Source organism: Rhinopithecus bieti, unplaced genomic scaffold, assembly GCF_001698545.2.
Source record: "Rhinopithecus bieti isolate Rb0 unplaced genomic scaffold, ASM169854v2 scaffold_26020, whole genome shotgun sequence".
NCBI lineage: Eukaryota > Metazoa > Chordata > Mammalia > Primates > Cercopithecidae > Rhinopithecus > Rhinopithecus bieti.
Window position 1 is genome coordinate 57643 of NW_016811642.1, and position 15240 is coordinate 72882.

Here is a 15240-nt window from a genome sequence, read left to right on the forward strand (position 1 = left end):
GGCCGAGGCGGGCGGACCACAAGATCAGGAGATCGAGACCATGGTGAAACCCCGTCTCGACTAAAAATAACAAAAATTAGCCGGGCGCAGTGGTGCATGCCTGTAGTCCCAGATACTTGGGAGGCTGAGGCAGGAGAATGGCATAAACTCGGGAGGCAGAGCTTGCAGTGAGCCAAGATCACACCACTGCAGTCCAGCCTGGGCAACAGAGCGAGACTCTGTCTCAAAAAAAAAAAAAGGAGCCTATTTATGTATTTATAGGACTTATGTCCAGAATACATTAAAAAACTCAATAGGAAAATAGAATAAAAGAGTTGAACAGACATTTTCCAAAAGAGAATAAACAAATGGCCAATAAAGACATGAAAAAAATGGTCAACAGGGAAATGCAAATTTTAACTATAATACAATACCACTACAAACCCATTAAAATTGGTAAAATGAAAAAACACCAACTGTTGATCTCCCATATGCTGCTGGTAATAATATAAACTGACCTGGCAACTCCGGAAAACTTTTGGCATTAGCAGAACAACTATCATATTCTAGAGGTCAGCAATTCTTACTCTTAAGCATATACTACCCAACAGAAATTGGGTAGTTCACCAACTTAGACATATTCATAAGAATGCTCATAGCAGCACTATTTGTGATAGCTCCAAAGGGAAAATTACCCAAATATTTATTAGCAGTAGAATGGGTAAAAGATGTATTTGTTTTGGTACATGGTACATTCCACAGTGGAATTTTATACAGATGAAAATAAACTTCACCTGCACGCAAAATGAATCTTGCGAGTATGTTAAGCAAAAGAATCCAGGCAAAAAAAAAGAGTACATTCTATGTGATTCCATTTATATGAACTACAAAACCAAGTTATGGCACTAGAACTCAAGATAATGGTTATCTTGAATGAAGGTGAAATGGTTGGGAGGAGATGCACTAAAGAACAAGGAGGGCAGCTTCTGGGGAGCTTGTAATGCTTTATTTAACTTGGCTAGTGGTTTCCTAGGAAAATAGACTATTTTAAAGATTTGTGTATTTTCTATGTATATTAAACTTGGATTAAAGTAAGAATAGCTTTAAAAATGGCAGTTGCTTTCAAAGACTGCAACACTAGTGCCCCTACTCACTCTCAGACCCTTTTGCCACTTACTAACCATAAAATTACAATGTGATCCACAAAACAAGGCACCCTTATGGGAAAAAATATCTGGGCACCCGTTTTACATATGTGGGAACATGATATAGTTTCTCAAAGTGGCCCACTCAACTTAAAAAAATCTAACCTGAGGATAATCCCGCATCAGGACACTTCATTCTTTTCCACAGCTCTACTAATGGACATTTAGGCTTTTCCTATATTTTTATTACCAATACTGCTACCACATCTGGTGTCTTTGCACATGTGAGTACATCTGGAAGATAAACACCTACATTCTTATTTATAATTTATAAGGTTTATTCAACTGTCCTTTAGACACTTTTACTTAGATGCCCCACAGATACCTCTCAAAACTGCACATTTTCTCTTCAAACCTTCCCCTCCCCTTCTATTTTCTTGTTAGATGCCAACCCATAAAAGCAATAAAAAAAACCCCCCCACAAATCAAGAAACATCCTTGAGTCTTTCCTTCTTCATCTTCCAAACCCATTTCTTGTCCATTTGTACCTTAAAAATGTTTCTTCAACTCACCCGTTTTCCTCCAACTTCACCAAGATCATACATTAACTAGATTACTCAATCAGATTCCTAACTGGTCTCTCTGACTCCAGTCTTCCCTCTTCAATCTCCACAATGCAGAACAAGGGACTTTCAATAGAACAAATTCATTAACTCTCTCAGTGAACATGATGAAAAAAGGCCTAGCTCTTTCAAGTTTCTTTTGCCACAGAGTTTCACTCTTGTCACCCAGGCAGGAGTGCGATGGTGCAATCTTGGCTCACTGCAATCTCTGCGCCTCCTGGGTTCAAGTGATTCCCCTACCTCAGCCTCCCCAATGGTTGGAATTACAGGCGCCCGCCACCACGCCCGGCTAATTTTTTTTTGTATTTTGAGTAGAGACGGGGTTTTGCCATGTTGGCCAGGCTGGTCTCGAACTCCTGACCTCAAGTGATCCGCCTGCTTCAGCCTCCCAAAGTGCTGGGATTACAGGCGTGAGCCACCGCACCCGGCCTTGCATGTCTTAAGATGCCTCTTCTTACTCATTACTTGGGTTAGCACTTAGCATGCACAGCTTCCCAGCAGTGTCTGACACAGGCGGTACCCAAATGATGGAACTACAGTATAACATCTTAAGTAGAAGTTGGAAATATTACCTCTTTGATCAGTTCAGACTGGCCCACAGTGTAGCTGTAGTTGGCAATCAGGGTAGCAATACCAACATAGGACCTCACCAACTCTGCCAGAAGACGAAGGATAGTGGAGGTAGGCATTAAAGGTTTGCTGCCCTTGCCTTTCTGTTTGCCTTCCTCAGAGGCCCGGTCCCCTTCTTTATCTTTCTTCCCATCTCGAGACTCCTCTGGAGTTGAAGCTGTTGAGAAAAGTCAAACACTGGTTCAATTCCACACTGGAACACTGGCAAAATCAAGTCTTAGATGGAAAGAATGCTATTTCTCCTCTTCTTTAAGCTACTTGTACAAACTGAATGCTCTTGTGACACTGCAGTGGAAGAGCAGAGAACCAGGATAACTCAGGTCTCAGATGTATTTGGTTACAGTACAACAGGGATGCTTTGCCCAACTATTTGTGCATCTCCCTCTATTTCCCTCCTTTTACATACTCCAGAAATACTCTACTAACAGTTCTTCAAACATGTCTTACTCCCTTACTTCTTTCTTCCCTGATGTCTGCCTGGCACACTTTTATCTAGCTCAGCTCAAATGCTGATCTCCTCCATAAATGCTTTCCTTTCTCATCTAGACACACTGTGAGACACTTTACGTGTCCATCATACCTTATCCAAGTATGCCTTCATTCTGGCAGTTATCTTGTATTATAACTCTTGCAGGTCTCAGTCACTAGACAAAGTTCTTTAAGTACAGGGAACAAATCTGATCCATTTTGGTGTCCAATATAGTCTGCCATATAGTGGGCAATGCTTCTCTTGAATCAGCACCATCATCCATACTATACACTACATATGGCCAGTAAACCCAGTAAAATGAGTTAACCAATATTTCACTAATATTAGCCTTTTAAATTTATCTCCAGGAACTAGTATGATTTTAAACAAAATGTCTCCTAATTTGGATCACAAAGACCCTTCCTATATAAGGAGAAGCAGCTCTTTAAAGGTCTCATTAGACTTACTTCCACGTGACATTTTTCTAGTTCATGGTGAGTAGTCAACGGGCTCTGTTAACACTGCTGGAAGGCGGGAATCCACCACGTAAAGCATGTAGCTAGAATAGTATCACTGGCACAAAATCTCTGTAAGTCAGCTTTTAGAAGCCCCCAAAATAACTGTGGGGTGATTTAAAAAGTTAAAACTAAAATATGTTACCATAGCAACCATTACTAGGTTGGTTAACTTATAGTTCCATTAACTTTATCATATAGAGACTCTTTATTTACAGAACACCGAGCTCACCTGAGAAAGTTCACTTAGACAAGTAAACGTTAATAATTAAGTATGTATTCTCCTCCCCCCTGCACAGGACACCCATAGTTTTTTCAAGTTGTTTTCCTAAGGAATAAGAACACGGAAGGGAGAAAAGCAAATCATTACCCTCTCCTTGGGAGGTCCCAGATGCGGAAGTCTCAGTGGAGGCACCATCTGCAGCAAAGACCTGACTCTGTAGAAGAAGAAAACTCCTGAGCTATTATGAATTTCAAAAACACCCGTCTGCAAATGGCAGAACTCCTTCCCAGGGTACTGGCTTGGAATGCCACAGATTCTCTTTGGCCAACCTTTTAACCACCTTACACCTTTATACTATAATCTGTGGGAAGCCATTATAAATACAGTGACTGGGAGACTGCAGGGGGAGGTGGGGAAGGAAAAGGAAAAGAAAAAAAATTAAGGAAATAGTTCTAATCCTAGGAGAGGAAAAAAAAAATCTCCAGGGATACCCCAATTTTGTCTTTATAGTCAACAATTTACAAATACATCAAAATTAATACTTTTGAAATTCCCCTGGGATAGCCCTAAATACTGAGACATTTCAATACACAGGCATTAAAAAATGAGAAGAAAGATAATACGCTGTTGGAATTGACTTACATTAATGGAAAAACCTGACTGCGTATCAAAGTCACTGCTCTGACGTGTAAGTGACCGGTACTGCTGGTATACATCATCACCCATGTCTTGCAGGAGCTGGCCAACCTCTTGGGTCATACCCCCAGGTTTAGGATCAGATTTATCTGCTAGAAAAACAGTAACAACCATCAAAAACAAAATAAACCTCTTCTACAACTGGACAATGTTAATGCCTATCTAGTAGTCTTGGTCAATTTCACATCAAGTGGCTATGACTGTTTACATGGTGATATTATAGATGATGTTAGAGTGCCTCACCCTAATACTACAAAAACTAGTCTTGTGATCACAGGCAATTAACTTAGTCTCATTTTCCTAAGCTGGAACTATAAACCTTAAGTGAACACATCTGGCAGTATTGCTCATGCAGTGGTAGGTCAATAAATGATTGCCACAGCTATATAGCTGAACTATTTCGGGGAGGAGGTGATAAGATAGGGTAAAGATTCTGGGGTGGTAGGAGAACCAAGGAATTCTATATGGATCAGGGTGCTGTACAGATGAAAAGCACCAAAGTCAAGACTCAGATTTCTTTTACTTATTAAAGGCAATATTCATCAATTTTTGGCAATTCTGTGGACCTATTAAATAAGTATGTCCTGAATAAAATCCAGAAGGACCTTACTATAATGAAACCCTATGTTCCAAGCAACTCAATCATGACTTTCCTAGTGCTTGTAAGATGCACCTTAACTAGGAATAAAGGTGGATGGGTGTGGTGGTCTCAACAGTTAGGAAGCCCAGACACACCTCCTAATATTGTCTCCAGCTCATAAACAATAAAACAACAATAAAAAGGTTTTGCTTGAGTATGAAAACATTAGAGACTTCCTGGTGTCTTATTTTCAACCTCTCACAGAATGCTATTATGTCCTTTTAAATCTTTGTTCACTCTTCCCCCGTATGGTGTGTATTCTCATATAACAGAACTCTGGCAATCTCCTCATCCATGAAAGGTTCATTTTAGAAATCACGTACACAAACAAATTTTCTTACCTATGCACCCTCACTAGGTAAGGTGACTCACCCTAAGGATTTACCATCACCATGGTATGTCATACTATATGACTATTAGCTTCTTCAAAGACATGCAATGGGTATCTTATTCATCTGAGCCCCAGAGTATGGGCACACAGCGAGTGCTCACTAAGCCATGAGTTGGCTGAAATGACCCAGGCAAAGTAACATATCCTCTAGTGCCCAGTCTCCTGAGGTAGGCTAGCCACATACCTTCCTCTGGAGCATGGTATGCAGCCAGAGCATTCAGCATATCATAGATCACTTCCTTGATAGTATCAGGGATGACAGGCAGAGGTGAGGGCTTCAAAGGGGTGGTCTTCACCAGCTGTACGGCATTAGGGCCTTTAATTCTAAGATTCTCAAATTCATCATCTGAAGCTAAGCCAAAATGAGAGAGAAAAACCAGTCAATCATGAACCAGTACCTAAAATACGTTATTAATAAAGACTCAGAAGGGTGCATGTGTAATATACAAGCTTAAGATAGGAGACCATTTTCAATTAATGTTCAAGTACTCTACTATAAAACCTGGTTTCTACTTTCCTTAAATTCCACAGGATTTAATACAGCCCTACCAAATAGTAAAGGCTTGTGTTAGAGAAAACTGGTTTTGAAATCCAGTTGTTACTTCAACAAACCTCAATTTTCTCACTCTTCAAATTTATTTTGAGGATTAAATGAGGATATAATTGAGAAATGCCCAGCACAGGGGCAGGCACATAGCTAGAACTTCCAAAATAATTTCATCCCCTTCCCAACTTTTTATTAAAAAACAAAACAAATCCAACAAACCTACAGAAAAGTTCAAATAGTGTAATATGATAAACATCTATATACTTTTCATCCAGAATTACCAAGTGACTACTCCTAAATACATCTACATGTAGCTCCTAAGATCAAGGACATACGTATTTTTTCTTTTTTATTACCAAAAAAGTCAGCAGAGAGGAGATCAAGGGTATTTTTCTACAAAACTGCAATACCATTATAATACTCCCCAAATTTAACAGATACAATTATATTACTTAATACATAGCACTCAGTTTTCTCCAAATCTCCTTTATCTGCATCCACAGCCCAACCAAGGCTGGCGGTGATTATCTCTCTAGACTACTTTTCTCTAGAAGAAATGATCCTGTATTTTTTTCTTTCATAACATTAATATTTTTGAAGAGTCTAGGCCAGTTGTCTTATATAGAACATCCCACAATTTGTATTTTTCTAATTGTTTCCTCATAATTAAATACAGGTCAAACATTTCTTGACAGGAATACACAGATGATGTCTATTTCCCACTGTGTTACACGAGACGTACATCCATTTAATCCTCAATTATCACTTGATTTGTAAACCATTAACTATATGTAAAGCCTACTGCCCCACTAAAATGAGCTCTTTGAAGGGAAGGACTAGAATGAATGAGTCCTCAGTGTCTCTGGCAGGGATTACAACAGAGCCAGGCCCAGAGAAGCTACTGAAGTACCTACTGAATTGACCCAAATGATCAACTAGCTAGCAAATGTCCTAATAGTTGCCTAAGGAGGCTCTTCAAGTCACAGACCTCCTCATAGATAAATTTCTGGATTTATACCAGGCCACAAAGTTAATCTCAAAGGCCAGGAGCAAGTGAAACTTACCAGTTCCTGAGCCTCGAGGGGCAGGAAGGGCGATGCGGATACAGCAGTTGGCCACTTCTGTGAATATGTCTGGATTGCGGCATGCGGCTGGCCCGAGGACACGAAGGATGTAGTTGATCTCCCGAGAGCCGAGACTGCCAGACACAACACCAGAGGTAGTGCTACCAGCTCCACTTGTAGCTGCTGAGCGAACAACCTAGTAAAGAGAGAAAGAAACACCGCCGATTAAACACTACTTTCTAAAAATACAACTGCAGTCAAGGAAGAGTTACCAAGACTAAAAGCTTTTGATTTTGGGAGAATGATATTTCATTTTAAGTACTGTCCCATCCTTTCTTGATTCAAAAAACCTGGCTTATAAAAAAGTTGCAGCATGTCTCAAAACTGTCAAGTATTAGACCAGACTGCATGTGATCTTTACAGAAAATGGGAGATGTGTCAAGACTATAGATCCCACATAACTTCCACATTAAAGTGTCAGCTCCTGAGCCTCTCCGAACTGTTAAAATTTTAAATCAGAATGGTTCAAAAATATGTAACACTGTAATCCACTTAGTGTACAGGAACACAATTAAATATTTTCTTTATGTCTCAAAGTCAACCATCAGTCTGAGATAATGATAGCCACTGGAGATACTGAACTATTTATATATTGTTTGCCTTGATAACATAGGGCTTACATATAGCTATGCTTTTGCTCTTCTCATAAAATTGCTTGTTAATAATGGAAAATCCATGAAAGCATGAAAAAAATAACTCAATTGTATTATTTTCCATTATCTATAATTTCGCAAACTACATGCGCACATGAAAAACATCTTTTGGTTATCTTAATGCCTTTTTCTTTTTTTAACCAAATCAATCATGCCCTTTAGTGTATTATAACCTCTGTATCTTGCCTGTCTGGCTGTAATTATAAAATAATTTCCATTTAATAAACACAGAAAAGTTTAATTTCAATATAAAGGATGAGCCATAATTTATCCAATCCTCTACTGCTGGACATTAGACCTCTAGTTTCTTGATATTACAAGCAATTCCACAGTGAACATTCTTACATATGCATATTGGCATACTTGATGTTAGTTATCAGATAAATTCTTAGCCACAGAATTTCTAGGTCAAAGGATAAACCGAGAGTATCAAACTGCCCTCCAATGTGGCTACACCAATTTCCACTCCTACCAAAAGTTAAGAGTATGCCTGCTTTTCCACACCAGTACTAGTAATGAATAGTATCAAGAGTTTACATTTTGCCATCTTGATACATTAAGACTGTCACTGGTGTTCCTTTGTTCCCCACACCCCAACTATAATTTACCTAAAGTTTAAAACTTTAAAAGTTTTCCCTCATCCAATGAGGACTTACACTTTCTCCTAGCACTTTGAACTTGTAACTTTTAAACATTTATTTATAGAAAGTATTTCAAGTTTCTAAAATCAGAATTGAGTTGTATACAGTTGTTCCTTCCCTGCTGGGTTATCTCCTGGACTGTGGATCACTGTACAAGCTACCTTAAACAGCTCTCTCTCTTGATTTGGCACATGTGAGGTGAAATCAAGCAGGCTGTGTAAAGAACTGTCTGAAGAATCTAAAATGTATACTCAGATATACAAAAACTGATACCACTTTTCTGGCAAGCAAGTTAAAAAAATACTTGTAATACTTTTGATCCAATTACTAAAATCCCTAAGTAACCATCTTAAACATGAACAAAGTTAGGCACAAAAACGCATATTGCAACACTACTTATAAATGCAGGAAATAATGTCCTAAGAGAGGAAAATGGAAGCAAAGTCTAGTAACAGTCATTATTGATGACAAAGAATCAGTAGAAGAAAGGATTTTATAGAAGTACTGAGAAGGAAAAGCCTCACTAGTAGGACTTTTTCCCCTCCCCCCCCCACTGTTTGCTTTTTTTTTTTTTTTTTTGAGACGGAGTCTCACTCTGTCACCCAGGCTGGGGAGCAGTGGTGCCATCTCGACTCACTGCAACCTCCGCCTCCCAAGTAGCTGGGATTACAGGCCATGCCACCACACCCAGCTGGTCTTGAACTTCTGACCTCAGGTGATCTACTTGCCTCGGCCTCCCAAAGTGCTGGGATTAGAGGTGTGAGCTACCACGCCCAGCCTGTTGTCAAAACTTTACAAATGTTTTTATTTTTTGTAATTATGTTCCTATTTCTTCCACTGCTTTATAAGTTTCCCAAAATATAATAACCTGTTTTCTGATCTGCACAATGGGTATTTGTTAAGTGTCTATCACAGTACCTGGCAGATTACAAACATTCAAAAGCTTTAACTATACTTTTATATTCCAAAATACACTGGTTTTGAGAATATGCTCTGGGCTGGGAAACACCTGAGAGGTACTTCCTAAACAAAGGAATGAATTTTGAGTATGAAACTTTAGGGGCAAGGTATTCCCAGCTTCTTTACAACAGTTTTTGGGGCTTGGTTAATGGAAAACCTAGATTTAAAAAAAAAAAAAAAAAAAAAAAAAAAAAAAAAAAAAAAAAAAAAAAAGAAAACCCAGCTGGAGAGGACTTTCTAGCAATAGGATCATCCCTCCCAAGCACAGAGTTGGAAATTCTGTTGGGCGGAGTATAGAGTATACATATCCAGCTATAGATATGTAAGAAGAACCAGAAGTCTATTTGTTCTCAGACCAAGGAGAACAAAGGTATGATGTAAAGCTAAACCAGAATCTGATACAAAACACACTCACCTTTTCCATGGTATGACGAAGGGTACAGGGGTCCTCAATGATATGTCTTAAGAGAAGGGTGACCAGGGGAGTAAACCCATTGAAGCCTGAGCTCTGGGTCAAATTCAAGATCATGCGGGTACTCTTCAGTTCTGCAAACATCATGGCATATTTGTGGTCCCGGGTGAGCCTCAGGCAGAGACGAAGGGTGGCATGCAAAGTATCTGGGTCCACAGGGACTCCCAGCATGCTCACACAGGCCCGGATTAAAACAGTCACCATATCTTCTGTCAAGCCCTGGATCAGGATCTCCCCGATTTTTGTTTCCTCCAGGCTTGTCTCCTTTTCAGTGTTTGTACCCTCTAGGGCCAAAGGGGTATCTATGAAATGGGAAAATAACAGTTTAAGACAGTTTAACTTGACGTTTATTTCCTTCCACGCCTCCCTCCTAAGTAACTGGCCAAGCACGTGGGTCCTATTAAGAGAAGCACGCCAAATACCAATTTTAAGACCAGATGAAAAAGCATAAGGGAGGCCTATACATCTTTAATCTGTTAATCAAGCTGATGAAAATAACTCGCAATGAAACTGGCCAGACCTTAAGCCACAAAGGCACATTAGCTTAAGGTAAAACACTCTTGGTACATACCATTGCCTTTATTTTCTTTACGTTTGATATCCATTTCTTTGCTTTCTTCCAGCGTCTTCTCTAGTTCCTGTCCATTGCTGTTTTTTGAATTTTTATTCAGCCGAGGTACCCTGAGGAGAGTCAGCATCACAGGGCGTCGGTTCCCTGTTTCCTCATTAACCTAGGAATTCAAACAGACATTAAAAAAACCTCTACCAAAAAGGAATTATAAAGGTGGGGAAGGGGAGGGACATCTCCCAGATAAAATGCTACAACAGAAGGAACTCTGGCAATTTATCTCACCTTTATCATTTACAGAGAAAAAACCTGAAAGTCCCCAGAAGGCAAGTGGCATACACAAGGCCTTATAATGAACTGTAAACCTTCCAACAGAGCAAATACCATCCTTAACCACTCCCTAGTCCTTGACTAAACACTTAAAATCATTTCTAAGAGGGATAGTATCAAATTGCCACAGACCCAAGGTCTAATCAATGACCTTAGGAAGACTCGATTTTCTGAAATCTATACTTAATTAGGTAATGGTAACTCTCCTCCTCGTAACACGTTAGGAATGCTGGTTCATAAAGAAGAAAACCAAAACACCCCTCTTTTTGATAAAGTTTACAGTAGGGGTGTCCAATCTTTTGGCTTCCCTGGACCACACTGGAAGAAGAATTGTCTTGGGCCACACATAAAAACTACACTAACGATATTTGATAAGCTAAAAAGAACAACAAAAAAAACCTCAATGTGTGGTGTTGGGCTGCATTCAAAGCCATCCTGAGCCACATGTGGCCTGTGGTCCACGGGTTAGACAAGCTTGGTGAGTGAGCATGTACCTGCACCATTGTAGTGAACTGGACAGTGTATCTTCTTCGGCCTGCAGTGAATCGCACACTTGTCTCTCCAGATTTCCAGGCAGAATCAATAGTGCTATTGTTGCTTGCACTGTAACTACACCAACGCCCAGAGCGATCATCAAACCAGCGCCAGTTGTTGCTGTTGGATTGCAGGTACTGAATATAAAAGTACAAAGTTTCTTTGTATTCCTTTCAAGGTTGATTATTAGAAAAAATAGTAACTTCATCAGTGTTCACTGCTAAAACTCAACCAGGAAAAAGAAATACACTGGACAATTAATAAATTTTAAAACCAAGAGAAAACTTTCATATGCATTTACTCTCACATTCCTTAGCCTCTCCGCTACACGTTTAAAATCATGTCTTCTAAAGTTCAGATGATGAAAACTTAATCCCTAATTTAACAGTGTTGGGAGGTGGGGCCTAATAAAAGAAAATTACATCATGGGGACTCTGTCCCTCACGAATGGATTAATGTCATTATCCAGGGACTGGGTTAGTTATTGTGACTGGGTTGGTTATAAAAGCGAGTTTGGGCCAGGCGCGGTGGCTCACGCCTGTAATCCCAGCACTTTGGGAGGCCGAGGCAGGTGGATCGCCTGAGGTCGGGAGTTCAAGACCAGCCTGACCAACATGGAGAAACCCCGTCTCTACTAAAAATACAAAATTAGCTGGGGTGGTGGCGCACGCCTGTAATCCCAGCTACTCAGGAGGCTGAGGCAGGAGAATCACTTGAACCCGGGAGGCGGAGGTTGTGGTGAGCCGAGATCGCGCCATTGCACTCCAGCCTGGGCAAAAAGAGTGAAACTCTGTCTCAAAAAAAATAAAAATAAAATAAAAGAAAGTTTGGACACCTCTTCCTCTTCCATAACAGAAGGATGCAGCACTAAGGCTGTCACCAGATGTGGTCCCTTAGATCAGCCTCTAGAACTATGAGCCAAATAAACTTGTACAGTTTATACTAAATATCTTTCTTTTTTGGAGACAGGGTCTGGCTCTGTCACCTAGGCTGGAGTGCAGTGAAGCAATCTCGGCTTGGTTCACTACAACCTCTGCCTCCCGGGCTCTAGCCCCACCTCAGCCTCCTGAGTAGCTGGGACCATAGGTGCGCGCCACTACGCCTGGCTAATTTTTGTATTTTTTGGAGAGATGGGGTTTCACCACGTGTTGCCCAAGCTGGTCTTCAACTCCTGAACTCAGGTAATCCACCTGTCTCAGCCTCCCAAAGTGCTGGGATTACAGGCGTGAGCCTACAGTGCCCAGCCTATAGTTTATAAATTAGTCCGTGGTATTGTTATAGCAACAGCAAAACAGACTAAGGTACTTTTCCTAGACAAAAAAACTATCTACAGTCCCTTATCTTGCCATCTTCTACTTTCCGTTTGTTTCCACTGATTTTCCCTAAAAGGGGAATGATCACCTGAGATGTACTGAAACAAAAATCCTGTTCCCAAGGACGTAGTGAGATGATGTGGCATAATAATCTTGATCTAAGGAGTGTTTGCTTTTTGGAAGGATTGCTGTATACTCAGTCCTTTACGTAACAGAAAAGCCACTCCTCCTCTGGAGATAGCATGCTCCTTCAAAATTTACTTCCACAGTAAATTATTCAGAAGAGAAACCTAGCTAGGAAAATCCCTAAAGAGATTTATACATTGGTCAGAGACTTCTACATTCTTCACTACTCTCTCATATTCTCTTCTGGTCTACTCTTGCCTCAGGAAGCTAAACCGTCCTGCAATCACACATACTACATTACACACCTTCGTCATCTGGGCTCTCCTTTTTGAGGAGATGGCTGTCTTTTCATAGAAATCAATCAGGAGCAACACTGGTGTGATCCACCTAAAAAAGAAAAATGATCTGTTTTGGGCAAGCAAGAAACCTGCACGAATTGGGAAAATGTATCTTAATTTCATTAGGTGCTTCCTTTATAATTTTAAAACTACAGAAGTACCACAAATTTGCCCCATACATGCCTCAGAAGAGTACCTGATTCAGGCCCATGTCCCAGGGAAATAGAAATGAAACTAGGATAAATATAGGGTCACTCACTTTGGGGTCTGGACTTCCTTCTGCTCCTTGGCTGCCTGGAGGCAGGGCTGAACCACTTCCAAGAGTTTGATTAGGACATTAAGGATGCCACTCGATTCAACCACCCAAGCACAAGGTAGCTTCAACTCCTGATAGATCAAAGGGAAAAACAAAAGAACCAGATACCAATTTCTACTCAGTATCAAAGATTAGCATGGGATAGCGGAACATAAGGGTAAATAATAATAGAATTGGTTGAATTCAAATTTTACCCCTTAGCATCTACCAGTTGTGTAATCTAAGATGTGTTAAATTTTCTAGGCTTTGGCTTCCTCATGGGTCAGAGGAAATAATTTTTACCTTCAGAATAATTGTGATGATTGAGGTTTTATATATACATTAATATAAAGTACCCAGTGCCTGGCATATTAGTATATGCTTAATATGGAAACGGTTTGTCACCTAGGCTGTGCAGTCTAACGGTGTTGAAGTTGTAAAGCTTTAGATTTACAGAGAAATTTTATAATCTTTCAAGGAAAATGGAATAATTAAACGCAGTTAATGGTTTGTCTTACTGGGGCTACACTAAAGTGTTACTTTTAACAGGAACTCACTGGAAGTAAATGTCCAAGGATAGGTAATTATTTAAATGAATTAGAGAACATTCAAAAGATGGAGTAATGTGTATAGCAAATAGGAAAATAGTCGTAATAAAACAAAAAGAATATAAAACTTTCTATACAGTCTTATCCCAATGTTTAAATTAACAGGAAAAAATACTAAAAGAAAATACAAGACTGTTACTTGTGATTTGTTTAAGATGGGGGTCCATGAATGATTCTCTCTTTAGTACTCTGAAACCTTTCCCACAAGTATCTCTTTACAAAGTGCTACAGTAAGAGTTATCACTTCTATGATAAAGGAAACCCCCAAGACAGCTGTTACACAGTTTGACTCTTATATTGGACTTATCTCCTGAGTATGTAAAGGGTTCACTTCATTAAGTTCAGGTTTTAAAAATAGTGAGCCACAGTTGAAGTCATTTGACCAAAGTCAGTTGCCTTCTAGTTCCTATGTTGGTTGGATCAGGTCTTGCCCAAACCACTCTCTTGCCTCAAATAATCTGCTGACTAAATAGGCAAGGAAAAGAGAGAGGAATCTGATTCCATCTAATGCCTAATATTGACCACATTCAATTTGCATACCCTACTCTACTATGTGGCTGCCAGTTAAGTTTCCTCAGAGCAAAAATATTCTATGACCAAGCTCTTTTAGTAATTTAAATACTTTTCTTTTAAACTACCACCTCATAATTCTGATTCAATTCAATTAATGCTTGTTCTCAGAAGCCCTTCTCATATAAATCCAAAGTGATGCATACGACTTTCCTAAACCCAGATAAAACTGTTGACATCACTCTAACACAGAATGCTGTATTTTTATACGTAATTATGTGCATTTTAGCCTATCAGAAACTGGGCTCATGAAATGCAGGACTCATGCCTTATTCTTCTCTTTATCGTCTTCAATTCCTCATATATGGTAAGTGTTTGGTAATTCTTTCATAAATGAATTACAGGGCCCCAAAGATCTAAAACTTACCTCAAAAAGTAGCGTTAAAAGCAAGATTCTAGTAGCCAAATTGGAGGCCTGGGGCAGTGTGGCCATCTGACTTATCCACTCTGACACGGTTTTTGTGTCACTTGTTGTCAGGGGAAGAGCAGCTTTGATCAATACATCAGCAGCTTCCCACACCTAGAAGAACAAAGAAAGGTTTAAGTCACGGAACCTCAGAGCAAGATGAGGTTTCTGAAAATATTCTCAATCTTTTAAAATACTCCCTCTGCCTCCAACACATCCACTGAAGAAAGGTAGGTAAATCTAACATATTTACCATAGGGATTTAGAATCTATATCAAAAGATGTATGCTACTAAAGGATCACCACTAAACAATTACTTTATTAGGCTAGACTATAAGAAGCCTAAAATCTAAGTTAAAGGAAATGATATTTTAAAACTTCCTGGTGCATACAGTCAACCCCAAAAAGGTTCTATCAACTTACACTTCCATCAGTAAATATGTT

The 15240-nt window shown here is 39.6% G+C and overlaps 1 protein-coding gene across 1 annotated transcript in view; it reads right to left on the reverse strand.

Moving 5' to 3' along the window:
• Positions 1–15240, reverse strand: part of HUWE1 (HECT, UBA and WWE domain containing E3 ubiquitin protein ligase 1) — a 147838-nt gene that overhangs the window by 38954 nt on the left and 93644 nt on the right. Inside the window, exons 32-42 of the mRNA XM_017894320.1 lie at positions 14758–14910; positions 13177–13304; positions 12885–12966; positions 11101–11277; positions 10280–10439; positions 9652–10010; positions 6923–7118; positions 5496–5663; positions 4227–4372; positions 3732–3798; positions 2320–2534 (exon numbers count right to left, since the gene is read on the reverse strand). Coding sequence (XP_017749809.1) covers positions 2320–2534; positions 3732–3798; positions 4227–4372; positions 5496–5663; positions 6923–7118; positions 9652–10010; positions 10280–10439; positions 11101–11277; positions 12885–12966; positions 13177–13304; positions 14758–14910 — 1851 coding nt within the window. The remainder of the gene's footprint in view (positions 1–2319; positions 2535–3731; positions 3799–4226; positions 4373–5495; positions 5664–6922; positions 7119–9651; positions 10011–10279; positions 10440–11100; positions 11278–12884; positions 12967–13176; positions 13305–14757; positions 14911–15240) is intronic.